General features: G+C 39.2%; 1 protein-coding gene across 1 annotated transcript in view; it reads left to right on the top strand.

The window, feature by feature from the left end:
• CFAP43 (cilia and flagella associated protein 43) overlaps positions 1-18,551 on the top strand; it is a 3,581,735-nt gene that overhangs the window by 3,430,822 nt on the left and 132,362 nt on the right. The window contains exon 37 of the mRNA XM_044055952.1: positions 9,196-9,349. Coding sequence (XP_043911887.1) covers positions 9,196-9,349 — 154 coding nt within the window. The remainder of the gene's footprint in view (positions 1-9,195; positions 9,350-18,551) is intronic.

Consider the following 18,551-nt stretch of genomic DNA (forward strand, 5'->3'; position numbering starts at 1 on the left):
ACTGCCTCTCTTGGCCCCCTATCAACAACCTACTCTTAGCAAGCTTGGCTACTCATGTTCCCAGCTACCTACCACATAATACTAACTTCTTGTAGCAAATACTGCTAATGGCTGTTATGTACCTCAAAAACAGTTTGTATCAATTGTTCACTGATGAATCTCAACTACATTTTAACCATGTTTAGTATATGTCACCATATTTTAAAATTGTACTATGCTCTACAGTTGTTTTACATCTGTTTTCTTCTTGTCTTGCATCTTTAACTGAACTAATGTCTATATTTAAATGCTATATTTTTTTAACTGTATAATGCAAATAATACTTAATGTGGAGCTTTTCTCCCCGGGCCTCCGCTGAAAACGGACCTGTGTCCAGTCGGACTCTCCCGGTCAACAAATGTAAATAAATAAAATAAAATCCTACTTATCCGACTTTCAAAACACCGAGATGAAAAACCCAAAACTCCACAAGACCGATCGCTCAGAACACCAACAGATCACTACGGGTAAGTAACCACTCGCCGAACCCCATAAATACACTAACACCGAAGCAAAGAAACCCCCCAAACCCCAACTAAATATACCAACTCTGAGATAGCACTACTGCGGAGGTAAGGGACAAAGGTCAACATGCTGGCCAAGTGGTTACTTACCCTTAGTGATCTGTCAGTGTTCCGAGTGGTCGGTCTTGTGGAGTTTCAGGTTTTTGTCTCGGTGTTTTGAATGTCGAGTAAGTCGGATTTGGGTCTATTTCAGCACAACCAAGCCCAAAACCTTATTAGTTTCAATAAAGAAAGCTACATCTCAAATTTAACTCTTTAATTGGCAACCACTACTCACAGTTCCTCAAGATGAAGCAGTAACCCTATTTTAATTCTGTCTTTTTCATTGCCTTAAACACCCCTGCCCCAATCAGAACAAAAGGGATAAGATCAAATCCTGCCACTTGGTTGTCCATGGAAACAAAACAGCTAATGAAAGGGTGTGATAAGAACTGGGAATACTGGAAGAGGTTCAGTTCTACCTCACACATTCTAAAACTGACAAAATAACATATTAGACCAAAATAGAAAATACTATCTTAAAGAACCCAAAAATGTTCTGTTATTCTATAAACCAGCTCTTACAACCTGGCCATGTAATCCAATCATGCCCTTCACTAGGTGCTGATGCAGAATGTATACCTAACAAATGTAATCACCATTTCACACAGATAGTAACCTCTCTCATGCAAAACTCCAATACTGCTACATTTACTAGCCTAAAACCAAACAATGATCCTCATACTCTCTTTTGTTTTAGCCCAGTCTCCACCTGGACTGTAAAAATAAACTGCTCATGAAGCTGAAAACCACCACTTTTGCTTCAGATAACCTGCCCTCCAAATGCCTGAAAGTAGCAGCAGACACTCTACTATTTCCAGTCTCTATACTGGTGAATCACAGCAGAGTGGGTACGCATACTACTGCTTATATTAAATTATGTTAATTATTAACTGTAGACTTGAAGGCTGGGGCAGCCATGGTGGTGCAGTGGTTAGCGCTGCCACCTCACAGCAAGAGGTTCTCTGGTTCGATTCTCAGCTGGGATGCCTTCTATGCGGAGTCTGCATATCCTCCCTGTGGTCGTGTGGGTTTCCTCTGGGTGCTCCGGTTTATTCCCACATCCCAAAGACATGCTGTAGATGGATTGTACACTCTAAATTGGCCCTAGGTGTGAGACCGTGCTTGTGTGTGCCTTCTGTGGAAGGTTGTGTGCCGGGCTGGCAACTCAACACCGTAAAACTCCACTGCCAATCATGAGTGGACAGGTGATCCACTGTGGCGACCCCTGACCAGGAAATGCTGAAAGAAGAAGATACTAGTGAATCTCTGTATAAAAGAAAATTATGTCCCTACCCCCAGGAGGATATCTTACATTCACCCCTGCATAAAAGTGTTAAAGCGACTGATCACATCAGCTTCAGATCAACTGCTATCCTATTCCTCTTATAAAAATCTAGTCAAAAATATTCACTGCCAGCTCCTTAAATACATTCTAGACAATAATATTCTCTCTCCAAAGCAACATGAATTTCATCCACACCACAGTACCTCCACTACCCTCATTAGTTTTAAGTCATCCATACATCAAATTAGCTATAGAAGTCAACTAGCATCTGCAATTTTCATTAACCTTTCCAAAGATTTTGGTACAGTCTCCCGTACTTTTCTCATTTGTAGACTTTCTGCCATTGGCCTTGATATCCCTTTCCTCTCTTGGTTTGAAAACAATCTCAATAACCAATCTCAATCTGTCAGATGGATGAATTCTTACTCCTCCTCCTTTCTCTCTGTATAAGTTGGAGTCTCACAAGGATCTTTCCTTGGGCCACTTCTCTTCAAATTATTAATAAAAGACCTTTCTAGAGCTAGTAAACATGCCACCATCATGCAGTGTTTTAATGACTGTACTGTTCTGTGCTTTGCTACTAACTTGGACAAACTGCAACAAATCACACAGGAATCCTGTACAGCTGTTAAAAGATGGCTGTCTAAAGCTCAACTATTCCTTAATCCAAAAAAAATAAGCGAAATTAATGCTGCTCATGACTAAACAGCTCACCAGACAAACTGCCCTATTTGCACTAACCTCCTCAGATAATACTCAGATTGATCTAGTGTTGTATACAAAGCTACTAGGACTTACTATTGATGAAAACCTAAAATTTGATATCCTCTTAAGGTAAGTACTAAAAAAAAAAAAAGAAACTCACTACTAACTTGGAACTCTGTATTGGATAAAACCTTATCTCACTCCAGCAGCTAAACAACATGTAGCCTCTACATTGCTACTCCCAACTCTTCCCTATGCTTCCCCAGTACTGGTCAAGTTACAGTCTACCCAATCCAGGGTTCTAGATCAGTGCTATAACAAAATTGCTAACATTTTCACTAATGCAAAACAAATCCCACCATTGTTTGTCCTTAAAACAGCATGGCTAGAATTACCTCACTCTTTAGCAGACCTGAACAGTGCCCATAACTAACGTTATACAGCTGTACTCTTCAGTAGACCATTATGCTCCTCAGTCCAGGCCCTTCTTCTAATCTCTAAATTACACAATTCAGTTGGTGAATCCTAATTTCCCACATATGTATCTAGAACGTAGAACTGCCTGCCTCACAACCTCAAGTTAAGCAATATCGCCAAGACTCTTGCTCTGCTTCTGGCTGAGGACCCGAGTACTAGCATTCCTTTTCTTACCTTTCATTCCTCCACTTCTCTTCACTTCACTATACCTCTATACGCTACCTGTCAGTGTACTCAGAACTGTCCAATATGGATTCTCCTCCACCACTGTGTTTTAAATCTTTGTTTAAAGAAAACCAAAATTTTGCACTTGATGATGTGAAAAGTGTTACTGATTTCTAAAATCCCAACTATATCCACTGTATGATCCATCATTGCTGTATATCTCTGTGCTCTTTACTGTCCATAAAAGTTCAATGTGCAATGTATTATGTATAATCTTTGTATACTTTGGAGCTTTTCTCCCCAGGCTTCTGTTGAAAAGGGGTCACTTCTTGTGCCCAGTCAGACTTTTCCATTAATCAAATGCTAATAAATAAAAAACTTCCTAGTGCAGTGTTGATGACACATATTTCTCATTGCAGTGCAGATATTTATAAATTCTCCAGCAGGATTGGATCAGATATGAGGTTTACTTCATTCAGTAGTCTATGAGATCTAGGAGCCTGACATGAAAGTGCTTTTTGAGGTCTGTTATGAAATCAGATTTAGTGGAACTTAAAGGTGACTATAAAACACAGACTGGTGGGGGGTGCACAGAGTTGAGTTTTTTAATTCAAATTTAGAAATATCTGATGGTATGATATACAATTTGTTTCTCAGTAGCTGTCCAGATTAAGAATATTGGACAATCTTGTAGACCTTAATAAAGAGAAGGAAAGTTTGATTCTTGACTTGACTGTTTGACACTTTAACAAATACAGATAATTATATGAGGAGTCAATATGATATACTAGAGCTTTTGAGCAAGGTTCTAGTGTGCACATATGAACATCGTGAAGAAGGGCGTAATATGTCATCATGTATGTGCAAATGCAATAGATTTTTTTTTATTTGAACTTTCCTTTAGGGTTTTATGACTAGTTTTATGGCATTTTCAGCATCATGGAGTTGCCATATTATTTTATATTACTGTAAGGTTTGTATTGGCACTAAGAAACATTTTCATAATTTTACGTGGTTGTCTTTCAGATGGGAATTGGGACATAGATAATTAACTGGATTACATGTATGTGACAATGTAAGGACTTTGGTAATAACTGCAATAATATGTAGGTAACAGAATATACCCATCGCCCATGCAGCCCCAAAACCTGGACCGAGCCACGAAAGGAGGGGGAGTTTCCATATTTATCAAGGATATCCACACCTCCAGGTTAGTGGCATTGAACGAAGTATCGGAGACCATCCATGTGCAACTAACAGTGGGCAAGACTGCTTTTCAGTTTATAGCATCCTACAGACCACCCTCTCAAAGTCAGGAATCCCACTCGGCTTTCCTGAAAACATTGGAGAACATGAAGATCTCTCTGAACACCATTATATTGGGCAACCTCAACTACCCAAACATTGACTGGGAGCACTACTCAAGCCCCAGCACCTTAGCCCAAAGGTTCCTGGAAATTATAAACTCAAATGCTTTGGGACAACTAGTCACCACTCCCACAAGAGGGGACAACATACTAGACCTGATCATTACCAACATGGGGACTCTATGCTCCACACCAGAAGTATATCCCTCATTGGTAAGATCAGACCATAAATTAATTTCACTGGATGTCCACATCCCGACCCCACCCCCAGCCCAGAAAACCACAGTGAAAAGCTTCTCAAAAACGAACTTCTCACTTCTCAAAACCGAAGTGGAATCATTCAAGGCCCCAGGGCCAGTGGAAACTATGGCCCAAACTGCAGAATCCTATATAAACGCATTCTACGGACATCTCCAGGAATGCATGGATCATGCTATCCCAAACAAAAGCAAGACCCAATCATCCAAAGGCAGGCGTCCAGTCTGGTGGACCCCTGCCATAAATAAACTGTACAACAGAAGGAGGAAGCTACTACATGATAGAGCAAAATCCCTAATAGGGAAGGCATCTCTGATCAGTACTAGCAAAAATTACGATCCTCATAAAATCCTCCAAGGCCAGCTTCGAGAGAAAAATTGCACAGGACACCAAAGACAATCATAAGGCTTTTTTCAGTTATGTTAGAAACCTGGGATGCAACTCCCAGACTAGTTCTGAGTTGATTCTAAACGACAAAAAATACACTGAACCCACAGACATCGCCAATATCCTGGCAGACAGGTTCATTGCAAACTTCTCCAACCCCTCCCCCCCAAAAGAGCAAGTATCTATCCCGGCAGAGAGCTGCCTCCCAAACATCTCTGATGCTCAGGTGAAGGCTGCCCTCTCCAAAGCAAAAAACACTGCTTCCATGGGACCAGATGGCGTCCCAAGTTGCGTCCTACATGAACTCCAAGAGGAACTAATCCCTCAAATAAAACAGCTATACAATCTCAGCCTCACTACATGATATGTGCCCACAGAATGACGTACAGCAACAGTGGTCCCACTTCACAAAGGTGGAGCCTCTATGGACCCTGGAAACTATCGCCCCATAAGCCTGACTAGCTTAGTCTGCAAGGCTATGGAGAGGATCATCATGGAGCTCATAAACAAAGACATTGGGGACCTACAGACACTAGATCCTACCCAATTCGGCTTTGTCAAGGGCAGATCCTGCCTTTTGAACCTGGTTGACTTCTTCGAAACAGTCACCAAAGCCATAGATGAAGGGAAGGTAGTCCACACAGCCTATCTGGACCTTGCAAAGGCATTTGACACAATACCCCACTCGGGCATCATAGATAAGCTATCCAGCTTAAATATAAACCCCTATGTCACAAGATGGGTCGCAAACTGGCTCAAAGACAGATCCCACAGAGTGAGAGTTGCTGGAGCCATGTCAGACTCGAAACCGGTCACAAGTGGAGTCCCACAGGGTTCTGTCCTGGGACCACTCTTGTTCGGTATATACTTTTCCGAGGTACAGGCAAACGTGGGAGGACTATGGCTCACCAAGTTTGCAAATGACTGCAAACTGGGTGCCATAATCAACTCTCCAGCTGACACAAACATCCTTCAAAAAGGTCTCACAGAGACAGATAACTGGTGCCAGCGCCATGGTTTAAAGCTAAATGCCAAAAAATGTATAGTCATACCCTTTGGCAAAAACAATGTGCCCATAAATTACCACATAGGCGGAAACCCATTAAGTACAGAGAAAGTTATTAGGGACCTGGGGACCCAAGTTGATAGCAATCTCTCCTTTGAAAACCACATTGCCAAAGTGGTTAGAAAGACCTTCTACATAGCCCACCTCATCACGAAGGGTTTCACATCTAGATCAAGAGAGGTAATCGTGCCCATTTATTCATCCCTCATCAGGCCCATCATAGAATACAATGCCCCTTTTGGGATGTACCTTACCCGACACCTGCAGCAATTAGAAAGATCCCAAAAGTATCAAGGGTCTCAAACAGATGCCATATGCTGCTCGGTTAAAAAAACTCCAGCTCTACTCAGTTGCATACCGCCTACTTCGGGGCGATCTATGCCTGACATACAAAGCTATGTCAAATCCAGAATTAATGGACATGCTCCACCTCAGTAAATCTAAATCCCTTAGAGCCACACGCTCGCGGGACTTGAACCTCAGCACAGAAATAAATAGAACTTGCTGGAGGGACTGGTTCATAACCCAGAGGCTCCCGTCGCTCTGGAATAGAATTCCAGTTCATGTGAGGCAGAGCACCTCACTGAATCTCTTCAAGAAGAATCTCGATAGGTGGATGGGGGATCGTAGGTTTGTCCCAGGGATTACTCCTGTGTTACTATTAGACAGAGGCACAGTAAACTAAACCTTAAAAAGGGCACAGTATACTCAAATCAAGGGGTGGCATAAGCCATACAGAATCGGACTAGGGTTATAATTGCCCCAGGGCAGATAGCCTAGTATGAACCTATGAACCTATCTTGTTCTTACATGGCTACTTTGTTTTGTGTATCAGCATCATGGGCATTAAAGTAGATAAAATGCATGCAACTGTTATATGACCAAAGTTTATACTTATATGTTTTATGCAGTGAATTTCCTGTGTGTTAGTTTGAATTCAAGAAGTCAATTAAGTAACATTTACATTTACATATTTAAAGAGTTTGATAGGGCCTTTTTCATTTTGGTAAGATCTATGACTCGTAAATGATGGCCAGTGCTAGACTGAAGAGTATGCAGTGTTTTGAGGGGCTGCTAAGTATGTGTTTGGAGGTTTTAACCATGAATTTTATGTGCATTTAAGTATATTTTGAGGAGGTATTTTGTAAGTATGCATGATTATTCCATGAAATGGATGTTAGAAATGTGTAGGATAGAGTGCATAATATTCCTTTTATAAGATCTATGCACAAGCATTCTGTGTCCATTTTCTATGTTAAGGTGATGCATAAACATTACTTGACTCCTCATTATCTAACATTGCACTTTACAGAATGTTTATTATGATTTACAAAGTACATATAACTAATTCTATGAAGACTTTTCCAAATTAATACTTTTTAGAACGTAAGTATTTGAAACAGAACTCTACAATAGAGAGAGCATTTTGTCAAGGTGTTGCATGAACATATGTAACACTGGGAGATTTTTCTATTCTAATTTGTGTGTGCATTCTACAGTTAAATGCTCAGGGTTATTTGCTATTTATTTTTAAGTATTATAATGCCTTATGATGTTCAGTTCTTGTCTTCAAGTTACGTATGTCTGCAAATAATTAGTTTGAATATGGTTGGTGCTTAAATGCTGTAAAGATAATAATAATAGGTGAGTAATATTTTCCATCTTGGATGCCACAATTACTTCTAGATTTCTCAAGAAGAGATGTTTGAAAAGCAGTTTGTATGTATTCTACTTAGGGTTTGTGCTAAACATTAAAATTAGTTTGCTTATAGTCTTTTGCACATAGATAAATACATTTGCTTTTCTAGGTGGACTTGTTTACATTGAAACTAAACGTTTTATATTTAAATTTGTTTTAATGTTATATTAAGTCTTCTGTATTATTGAGGGTACAGATGAAGAAGAGGTTCATCTATTCTCACTTAGCTATTGCTGTGGGAGGAGATTTAAGTATTATCGTGATAGATGATGTGTGCTAGATTTGAGGATTGACTGGGTCTTTGTGTCTTCTATATCAGTGCTTGCGTTAAGTCTTTTTTATCAATTGAAATATTGGACTAAGGTGCAATGATACCTTTGATCATTTTTCCTTAGAATAGTCGCATTCTTTCAGTCCTTGTTTCTTTAAGCACATATCTGCATGGGACAGAATAGTATTTTGATAATAGTAACTTGATTGTATTATGGATTAGGCATTGAGAATCCTTAAGCTCCTGACTGAAATTTGCCTATTTAATTAATATAAAACTGGTTAGTAGACTTCATTGAGTTTATTTTAGAATGTCTGATGGGATAACTCAGTTATTAATCTGAAAGAGATAATTGAATGATGCTGGCATCTAATGCAAGATGGACAACATTTCTAGATGTTCTGGCATATGAGTTACTGAGCAATGTACTAGATTGGGAAACAGGAGTTTCTGGGTTTGTCAGTGAATACTTCCTCCAGTTGCTTTTGAGTGGGGGATATGGGAGTTGTCTGATGAAGTTTGCATTTGTTAAATGAAAGTGCTCATGTGGTTATTTTCTACTGTTAATGACCTGCTTCCTGTATTCCAGGGTTTGATTCCCTCAGCCTCCATTTGTCTACTGTGTGACTCTGAGCAAGTCACTTAAACACACAATGCTATTGGGAAACTAGGAAATGGGGCTAGGATCTTCAGTGATGTCCTGGATTTCATGATTGGAAACTAGCTATGGACATCTGATGCCCTCTTTTATGCAGATTGTGCATGGATGACGGAATAACTGAATGAATGAAATGTATGTAGTTACAAGATTCTCTTTTCTATGAAAGTAAAATCATAAACAGTGATTGTTTTTTAAAATATGTTATACCTCTAGTATGTTTGTAAAGTTTGTAATGTACTTGAATTCCAGCACCACAAGAAAAATTCAAAAAATTTTAGGAGAGTCGTAAAGGAACTGGAATCAAAGATCAAACACATGCAAGAGCAGAATAACAAACTGGATGAGGAGCTGCAAGAGTTGTTGGTCTCTGTGTCGGAACGAAAGCTTGTGTTTGATGCAATTGGTAAGTTGTGTATTTGTCTTTGTTCCATTGATCTCTAAATGACAATCAAGTTCCATCACTACCTATTAACCCATTCATTTCCCCCCACTTCCAAGTGTCTGAGGACACTAGATATGGAAAATGAGTATCGGGGATTGTGCCTCATCCTGATGGAGTCAAGGTTTTTTTTTTCCTAATCCCTTCTTTGTCAGCTGGGTGGAATAGTGAAATGCCTGTATATTAGGATCCTGCATGACTGAGTGCTTCTGATGCTTACTTTACCTAGTTATACTACAGTGCTTGCATCACCATGTACAACCTTCTGACACAGACTACATTGGTGTCAGGCGGAAATGCCTGGCAGTAGTAATGAACTCTAAAGTGCAATCACAAAAGTGATTGATGTTACTGGTATGATAGGATGGAGACTACAGCGACTCAGAGAATTCTCCTTTCTGTGAGATACAGCAGTCTTACATTTTGTATATACAAGAAGCAGTGGAAATGGAGGTGCAGTCCCTCTGCAAAACTGTCTAAAGTATTACAGCAAACTCTGTTTTCACTGTTTAAATGAGCTTCCATTGTTTTGTGATAATAGTTTTGGGTGTTGATCTCTTATGTCCCGAATTTCTGTCTTTCAACTAGACCATACTCTTCTAAAGTCTAAGCCACAAGTGTTATTCTTACTGCATGGTAGCAAACCAGTATCAGTCATTCACTCCCATACCTTCTAAGCTGGTTTCTTTAATGCATGGGCTGCTAAGCAAACCTGAGTTACATTAGCTGTAGTCAGGGCTTTATCACAATGCCATGGAGCCAACATAACATCTTGTATTTTTCTGAAAGTGAAAAATGGAATGATGTGGTCTTCCTTTGAGTTTATGAATTCATTTATTTGCTTGTTTGTGACAGCTGTTTCAGTTCTTACTCTCCTTCCTCTCTGTTTATTCCTCCTAAAGGTATTTTGAGAAACTCCTTAAGATGAAGTTTAGCAAATAATGGCCAGCTATAGGGTAAGAAGTAGGTTCCTTGAGTGATATACTTACTGGCACCCAAAAACAATATCCTCCTAATGAGATACCATACCAGGTATTCACTTTTGAAAACATTAGATGTTAACGAAATGTTTGATTCCTTTTATGCCAATTTTTAAAGCTTTGGAATCTTTCACATTCATTAGGAGTTGTAGTGCTGCAAGTCATCATGTCCCGTTACTTCAGAGAAGGAGACTCAACCATTGGATGCACCTTCGTTCAGTGCCTCAAAGTATCTATTTTAATGTCTTAATGCTTGCCTTCCAACACACACACACACTGAGATTAAAGCTCAGACAGTCACTGGATGCCTAAAAAATCATTTGTCTAACATCTAGTTTCTATATCCATTAAAGAATGTTGAGTCAGGATGCACTGTTTGCTATTACTCAATCAGCACTTATGTATAGTATAGATGTTTATTCCTCAAAGCCCACTTTTCACTTCAGCAACATTTTGTTTTGATTTAATGGTTATTTTAAATATATAATGCATGTACATAATTAAACAGAGCTCATGTTCAGCTGCATCCTGTAGATCATGCTTCAGATAGAAGAGATAAACTTCCTTTTTTTAGTGACATGTTCTATTATGTGATCCCTATGGGGCAAATGTGCTATATTTCAGGTTCCTGCAGATGCTTTTCTATAGCACTCAGTTAAGAGTTATCCAAGTTAATCTGCAACAGTAAGGACAGCCCTGTATACGTATTGGCAGCCCTACACCATTTTCAGGCTTCGTATATTGAATTTGGAAAAGCTCTTCTGTACAGTTACGCATTAAAGAGCCATTACTTTTCTGACACATAAAAAATAAATTGTATTTTGAAAGTGATTATGACCCCATTTTCACTTACTATTTCTTATCTGACAATTCTGTATTAATGTTCTTCTCAAAAAATTTCTTCGCTATGGACAGCAGATAAGGGGACAAATTTGCAAACTGCACACTTATTCAAAACTGTGTTTTGAACAAGATTGTACAGCATGGGAGAGTCATCTTTACCCATTGTGAAGCAAACTCAGAGATTATTATAGTAACTAAGAAATGGGGGCAAAATTCTCTACATTTGTACACCCACACCTCACATTACTGAGTTTTGCCTTGGACAGAGACTTGAGAAAAAAGACTTCTAATGGAATAGCTTCATTTCATAGATATCGTTGCATTGTTTAGTGAATTTTGTGTCTACTGTGCACTGTTGAAATTTATGTTGTAAAAGAACTGAATAAACGCTGTCAGTTCTGTATCCTTAAAACAATATTTTCATGTGTAAAACTGACTGTTAGCTTCATTTTCTGCACTGCTTGATTTGTTTCTTTATCATGGCAGATGAAAATATTTCTAAATAGAAGGAAGCTAGAAAAACTGTTTCTTAAAGGGAAAGCACTGTATACCATTCCGTGTTATGTTTCTTAATTGAGAAGAAGCCTTAAGCTGAAAGATTTTGAGCTTGATTCGTTAAGGTTACTGTGAGGTATATAACTCTAGGTAACTATTTTTAGAGACAGCCCTACTTCAGTATTGCCAACACAAAGATGTGCAGCACCACAGTGGACTATCTGTATGGCCATGTTAAATACTATCAAAAAGATGTGCAGCACCACAGTGGCCTGTCTGTACGGCCATGCTAAATGCTAACACAAAGATGTGCAGCACCACAGTGGGCTATCTGTATGGCCATGCTAAATGCTAACACAAAGAAGTGCAGCACCACAGTGGGCTGTCTGTACGGCCATGCTAAGTGCTGAAGGGGCATTCAGGGGAGAACTGCCTGTGATAAGGCATTTACAAAACTGTGAGATTCAGATAGTCACTCAGCTGTGTAAATTAGCATGATGATCACTCCTGACTGCTCACAGTAATGATCCATTGTGGTAGAATTAATTGCTGGAGAATTTAGTGGTCAGGTAGTGTTAGGTGATGTGTGTGTGTGTGTGTGTGTGTGTGTGTGTGTGTGTGTGTGTGTGTGTGTGTGTGTGTGAGAGAGAGAGGTGCTACTTATGTGACTGTAGATGTGAGGGAGTGTGTGTGTGTGTGTGTGTGTGTGTGTGTGTTTGTGTGTGTTTGTCAGGTAGTGTGGCTGTCATACTTCCACATACCCGTAGACTAATGAGCGAAGTTTGCAACATTGGTTCAGGGGAACTAGACTGTTTTGATATAGGACAGGGAGAATGCTAGCCACAAGTGATATGACTGTTGATGTGGGAGGGGGGAGTACTAACCACCAGGTATTACACTGTAATCACATGCCTTTAGTGCACTTGCATGTAACAGGGGTTGGAGGCACCACTAGACACCAGGAATACTCTATATTGCATTCCTTAAAGACACTTAAGTACAAAATAATAAAGTACCACTAGCCAACAAGGATACCTCTCTATCTGCATGCCTTAATGTCACTGAAATATAATGGGATGGGAAAACGTTAGACATCAGGGAGAACTCTGAAGATAAGGATTGGGGGGAGGACACTTGACACTAGGGATAGTTTAATAAAGATTTGACAATGTGAGGTATTGCCAGCTATGCCAGGAGAAGTAGGGCAGTGGATGTGCAGCATAGGCCAGCATAGCTAACTGGGATTTTGTAGAGAATTATATGTCAGTTGTATATCAAACTGATTTGCACAGATGCCTGTGTTGAAAAATGGAAAGCTGCTTGTGTTAAAAATGTACCAACAGTGTGTTCTGTTGGACAGAAAAAGAAATCCACTTGTATGTCAGACTGTGTTATAACTATTGAAATTAATATTGTAACAGAAGATAATGGAAGAGAAAAAGTTCAGCTCCAACTAACTTTGAAAAATAATATGGAATTAAATTACTTAATTTAGGCCATAAAGATTGTATCTTTCAGTTCTGATTGCAAACAGAGATGAAAAGTCTGTGCCATAGAATGATGTATTAGCTTATGTAGGAAGAGTGGAAGTGTTTTATTGTTTTATGACTTCCAGAAGCTGCAACAGATCTTAACAAAGCCCTATGTGTGTGTATTATTGACACATATGTGCAATATTCTGGGTCATTTGCTAGGAAAGGGAGTAGTATGGGAACCAGACGTCAAATGACCAGATGTATGTGATTTCATTCTGTAATGTAGGGCAAAAATTATGTTTTAATACTAGATAAGACTGAAGTCTCTGGACAGTCTGTTGTTTGTAACCTGACGAAGAAGGCTCTCTCACCCACTTCATCTTGTCTTGTTGTAGTAAGTGACCAGGGAATAGTAATTATTTAGATCAGTCAGGAAAATATAGTGAGATTAGTTAAGTACTGTTTTTCTGTATCTGTATGAATCTATCCATTAGTGTTATTTTAATATTTCCTCTGGTGTTTATTGTAAACAGATATTCTCTATTTTCATATGTTTTATTATTTATTATTAAATATATTTAAACTTTTCATTGTTCCTGGTCCTTTAGAGAATATTTGTTAACCTTTGAGAGTACATATATCTGTTTGGTGACTTTGTGGCCACTCTGGTCAAACACTGTCATTGGTATTAATATTAATTGCGCTCAGTATAATTGGGTACCCTTGTAAGAGCCTTATAGTAGCTGGCTTTGGAGTGCCTGGTGGAAGTGTAACTACCTTATAATCTGGGCAGAAAGGGGCATAGTTAGTAAATCTTTGCCAGTCTTTCCCGTGTGTGTGTGTGTGTTTGTGCAAATCAAATCTCAAAGTGTGTGTGTGTGTGTGTGTGTGTGTGTGTGTGTGTGTGTGTGTGTGTGTGTGTGTGTGTGTGTGTGTGTGTGTGTGTGTCAGCTGCTTGGAGCAGGGACATGAAGCACTGGTTTCACAGGGAGAGTGGTGGAGGACTTGGCTTGGACACTCATCTGAGGACTCAACTCTACAGCTGTGCAGTGGGGAGTCTTAATGGGAGCCTGAAGAGAGAGAGAGCAAAACCAAGACCCTGGACTAAGTGTGTTCCCTGTGTGCTAAGGTAAATTGTGCTTGATCCACAGAGATGCATCTGGAAATACTGTGTGTATCTATTTTTCTTCCAAGTGACTGACTGCCACTCTCCACTGTCAATGGTAATTATTCAGGCTCCATGAATACTGGCCCAGAAAGATGATGTCACATATTGGTGACAGTTGTGGAATATTAATCAAACTTCTGTAGCCTGTAGGCAGTTGCCACTGAAGGTGTGTGTATTCTCAGCAGCCACAAGGTAAACATACAGAGTTTCATTTTCACAACAGTTTTTATTTATTTTTTTGTTAGTTTAGTTTAGTCGGGGAAAGCAGGCAAATATGTCATCAGAGGATTATGGCAAGCTGACAAAAAAAAAAAACAGTTGGCCAAGGTGTGTGAAGCCAAAGGACTGGTGCATGCCAACCTGACAAAAGAGGAAATTATTTCAGCCTTAGTCGCAGCTCAGACCAGCAACCAGGAGGATAACCAGTTTGGTGATGGTAATTTGCAGCCTTCAGAAACAGGACAGGTCACCTTTACCTCAGAGAACTTAAAAATCTGTATGGAGTTAGAGAATTGAACCAGAGGCTAAACATCTGGAATTAGAATCAGCAAAGAGACTGCAGCATTTGGAGTTCAAAGAAAATGAGAGACTGTGGTGTTTGGAGGCTGAAGAAAATGAGAATCAGTGTCAACATGAGAGGAAGAGGCTGACTCTTCGCCAAGGTCATGGAGGTAATGGGGAAGGGAATAATTGAACCCCAGAAGCAGTAAAGGTCAGTACATTTCTTCCACAATTTACAGAGGGTGATAAGTTTGATAGTTTTATTCATATATTTGAAAGAGTATATAAACAGTATAATGCTGACCAAAGACTCGGGGTAAAGTTCCTGACCCCCTTACTCTATGGTAAAACTGTCATTGTTTCTAAATTGTCTGATATTGATTGTTTAAACTATGATAGAGCAAAGCAATGTTTACTAGAATGTTTTAAGCTAACGCCTGTAGCTTACAGAAAAAAAGTTTTGTGAGCATAGACGCAAGGCAGATGAAGGTGTATGTGATTATATTGTTGAGTTAAGCACTTATTTTCATAGGTGAGTTAGTGGGTATCAGGTCACCACTTTTGAAGGGCTGGCAGACCTTTTGGTAAGAGGGAACAATCCCTTTGCACTTTGCCTGGAGCATGAGAATCTGGTTGGCATATCAGGAGTTTAACTCTGCAGATGAGCTGAGGAAAAGGGATCTCTACTTAGCTGCACAGGAAGGGGATACCCAGTGCTACACATGGATAAAAGGGAATCCATGGTGAGCAGCCTAAACCACTGCAGCAGAGTCCACCAGTAAACGGGGAAGCCACTAGTTCAGGATCATGGCCAGGATCATGGGTTAAATGTTTTAAATGTAACCAGTGGGGTCATGTATCATATATATGTCCATGAAAGAAAGGTAAGGAACAAAAGATGGGTACACTTCTGCACACCAGGGATCTAATGTAAGAAAAATTAATAATTAAAAAAAGTGAAGTACAAAGGAGGAAAGGGCTTCAAATCCTGAGCACTTGCCACAAGATATCTCAGAATTAACCCAGTGCACTAAATGAGAAGTTCATGTAGTTGGTATATTTTTAAACATGTATTGAGGATCTCTGGCAATACCTGCAAGAGTTTGTGACTTATGAGACAGGGGTCAGGGAACATCAGGCATGCCTGTAAACTTTATAGCATAAGAAATTAATACAAAGCCAAAATTAATGATGGGACAAAAATCAGGGTTGGAAACTACTTAGTCCTCCTACAAACATAGTCCTAATATAACAGCTGTTGTACTTCTATAGATTTAATGAAAGATATAGTGACTGTAATCATCCATAATTTACAAGGTGGCGCAATGAAGACATTGTGGATGTTGTCACAACACAGGGACAGATATTGGGCATGTGGTGTCTGTGTGTTTTTGAATGTGTGTATTGTATGTGTGAAAGTGAATGAGAGGTTACTTAACCTAAAATGCAGCCACCACTTTTGACTGCCATTGGAAAATGCTTTTCTGCACTGATGATCATTAACAGTGATACAGAGACATGCAAATTAAGTGATAATGAAGTCTTTCCTCATTGCTGTTAATGTGTCTCAGAATCAGAAATTGCAACATAGTGGAAACTTTTTTTTTTTTTTTTAACCACAGCCCTTAAAGCGAGCTGTGGGGTTCTTTTTGAATTCCTTGGTCTGCATTCCAGTCTTCACCAAAACAATCTAGTAGCTTTATATGTATTCTTTACGAAGAAAACCTTCTAAACAAAAGAAATTCCTTCAGTAATATTAGATTCAATTTTTGATATGGAAGTGATGCCGGTGGTGCCAGCAAAAAAAGCATTGATCTGCCCCATGCTAAATGAAAGAGGTTACTGTTTGCATTTTAGTGGGTTTTAAGCATTTTTTTATATCCTAGCACTGGCATAGTCAGACTATGCATTATTTGTTATTCAGAGATAGACAAAAGCAAAATAATAAAACAAATTTCTGTGCAGTGTCAACTAATGGAAACAATGACTTTGTTCCAGTGTCACCAATACAAAATTAACTGCTACAGATATTCATGAAGCTGGCCATAAAACCTATCAACCTGCCAAAAATGAACTAAGGATTGCTACAGCCAGTATAGATTCACTGACAGGATGGAGTTTGAAAGTGGATGGCATGATGGTAAGAGCTTGGCTTGGTATCTAGAGTCTACTATTCAAGAGAAAAAAAGACTAGAAATAGTATGGAAATTGTGGTGAGGGAGAGGCTTCAGGAAACAGTAAGAGATGTAATCAGAATTAGTGACAGACTCAGAATCCAGTGTAAGGATAGAGTACTGTTCATAATCTCAGCCTGTGTTGCACAGCAGGGTTGTGAGAATAAAAAAAAGAGTACATTCAGACAGCAGTTGCAGGACATACTAGATAAAGCAGGACATGAATAATTTTGGTTTTGATAATGGGGGACCTGAATGCTCATATTGGGACTGACAGGACAGGATTTATGAGCACTCCCTAGCTCCACATGGCTAGGGAAAGGGAAATAAAGGAGAGGCCATTCTAGACTTCTGTCTGGCATATGTCTTGATGTTGGCGAACACATGGTTCATCAAGAGAGACAGTCACAAGATTACATCTACTAAAGCATGAGACATGATGAAAACACTGACATATCATTGCAATAATTTCCTGGAATTTCAAAAAGCTTTTTCAAGTGCAACTTAAATTTGTTGTTTGGTTACAAAACATTGCTTGAAGTAGGTTATTACATACTAATACCGTATTTAAGGATTTGTGTACCTTCTTTACAGTGCTTAGATAATGTTTAAAGAATTGCAGTATTTTTTCCTCCAATGTGCACTATTTTTTTAATTGATAAGATGCTACTTTAACTTCAAGGAACCTCCTTGATGGGTAGTACAGACAGCAATGAGACAAAACCTCTTTTTTGTACCAAGGGTCTAAAAGATCTGTGCTACAAAGATAGATTGAAGGCATTATGGCTTTATTTATTTTTTTATAGACTCTTTAGGGGAAACCTCTAATGTTTACAGGGCTGTAAGAAATCTGGCAGTCCAAGAAGTCTTGTACCTTAAAACATTTTAGTCGGTTATGGTAGATGTCAATCTATTCCTGCAAATAATTAAGACCAAGAGAAGAGATTTGTTAAGCAGTACCTACCTCTTCTCTGGAATAAACTCCCTCTCCAAGTTATACATTGAGACACACTGTCTGCATTTAAGAAGGGACTGGGCAGCTGAATTGATGTTCACAAATTCATCTCTGATATGATAGGTCATGCCTCTCTTTGAAATGAGAGGCAAGGTTTAAGGGTGGGTCTTGGCAAGGCAGAAATGGCTTCTAGGCCCAGTTGCTTTGTAACTGCTTTGATCCTTTGGCTGGGTTACCCTCAGTCAGTCAAAACTTAGCAGTCTTTTTAGAAGTTTCTAGAATCAGGAAAGGATGTACGCCAATTGTGAAGTACACCATTTCATTATGCATTGACTACTTAAATGCGATCATACCCCCCAAATTCTTTTTCACCACTAATGCAAAATCAGTTCCAATCTTTGCAATCACCTGCAAAAAAAGTCCTTTATACAGATGCCCTTTATTTTTCTTTTGATAAAGATTCCAGATTTAAGGAGAACGCCAAAAGAAATCTACTCATACAAGCTAATATTAACAGCAGGTGCATGGGCCAGAATTTCACCATGGAATCTCTCTGGAAGATTGCTTTAGGCCCT

This window comes from Protopterus annectens, chromosome 14.part0, assembly GCF_019279795.1.
Source record: "Protopterus annectens isolate FY-2018-M chromosome 14.part0, PAN1.0, whole genome shotgun sequence".
NCBI classification, from domain to species: domain Eukaryota; kingdom Metazoa; phylum Chordata; order Ceratodontiformes; family Protopteridae; genus Protopterus; species Protopterus annectens.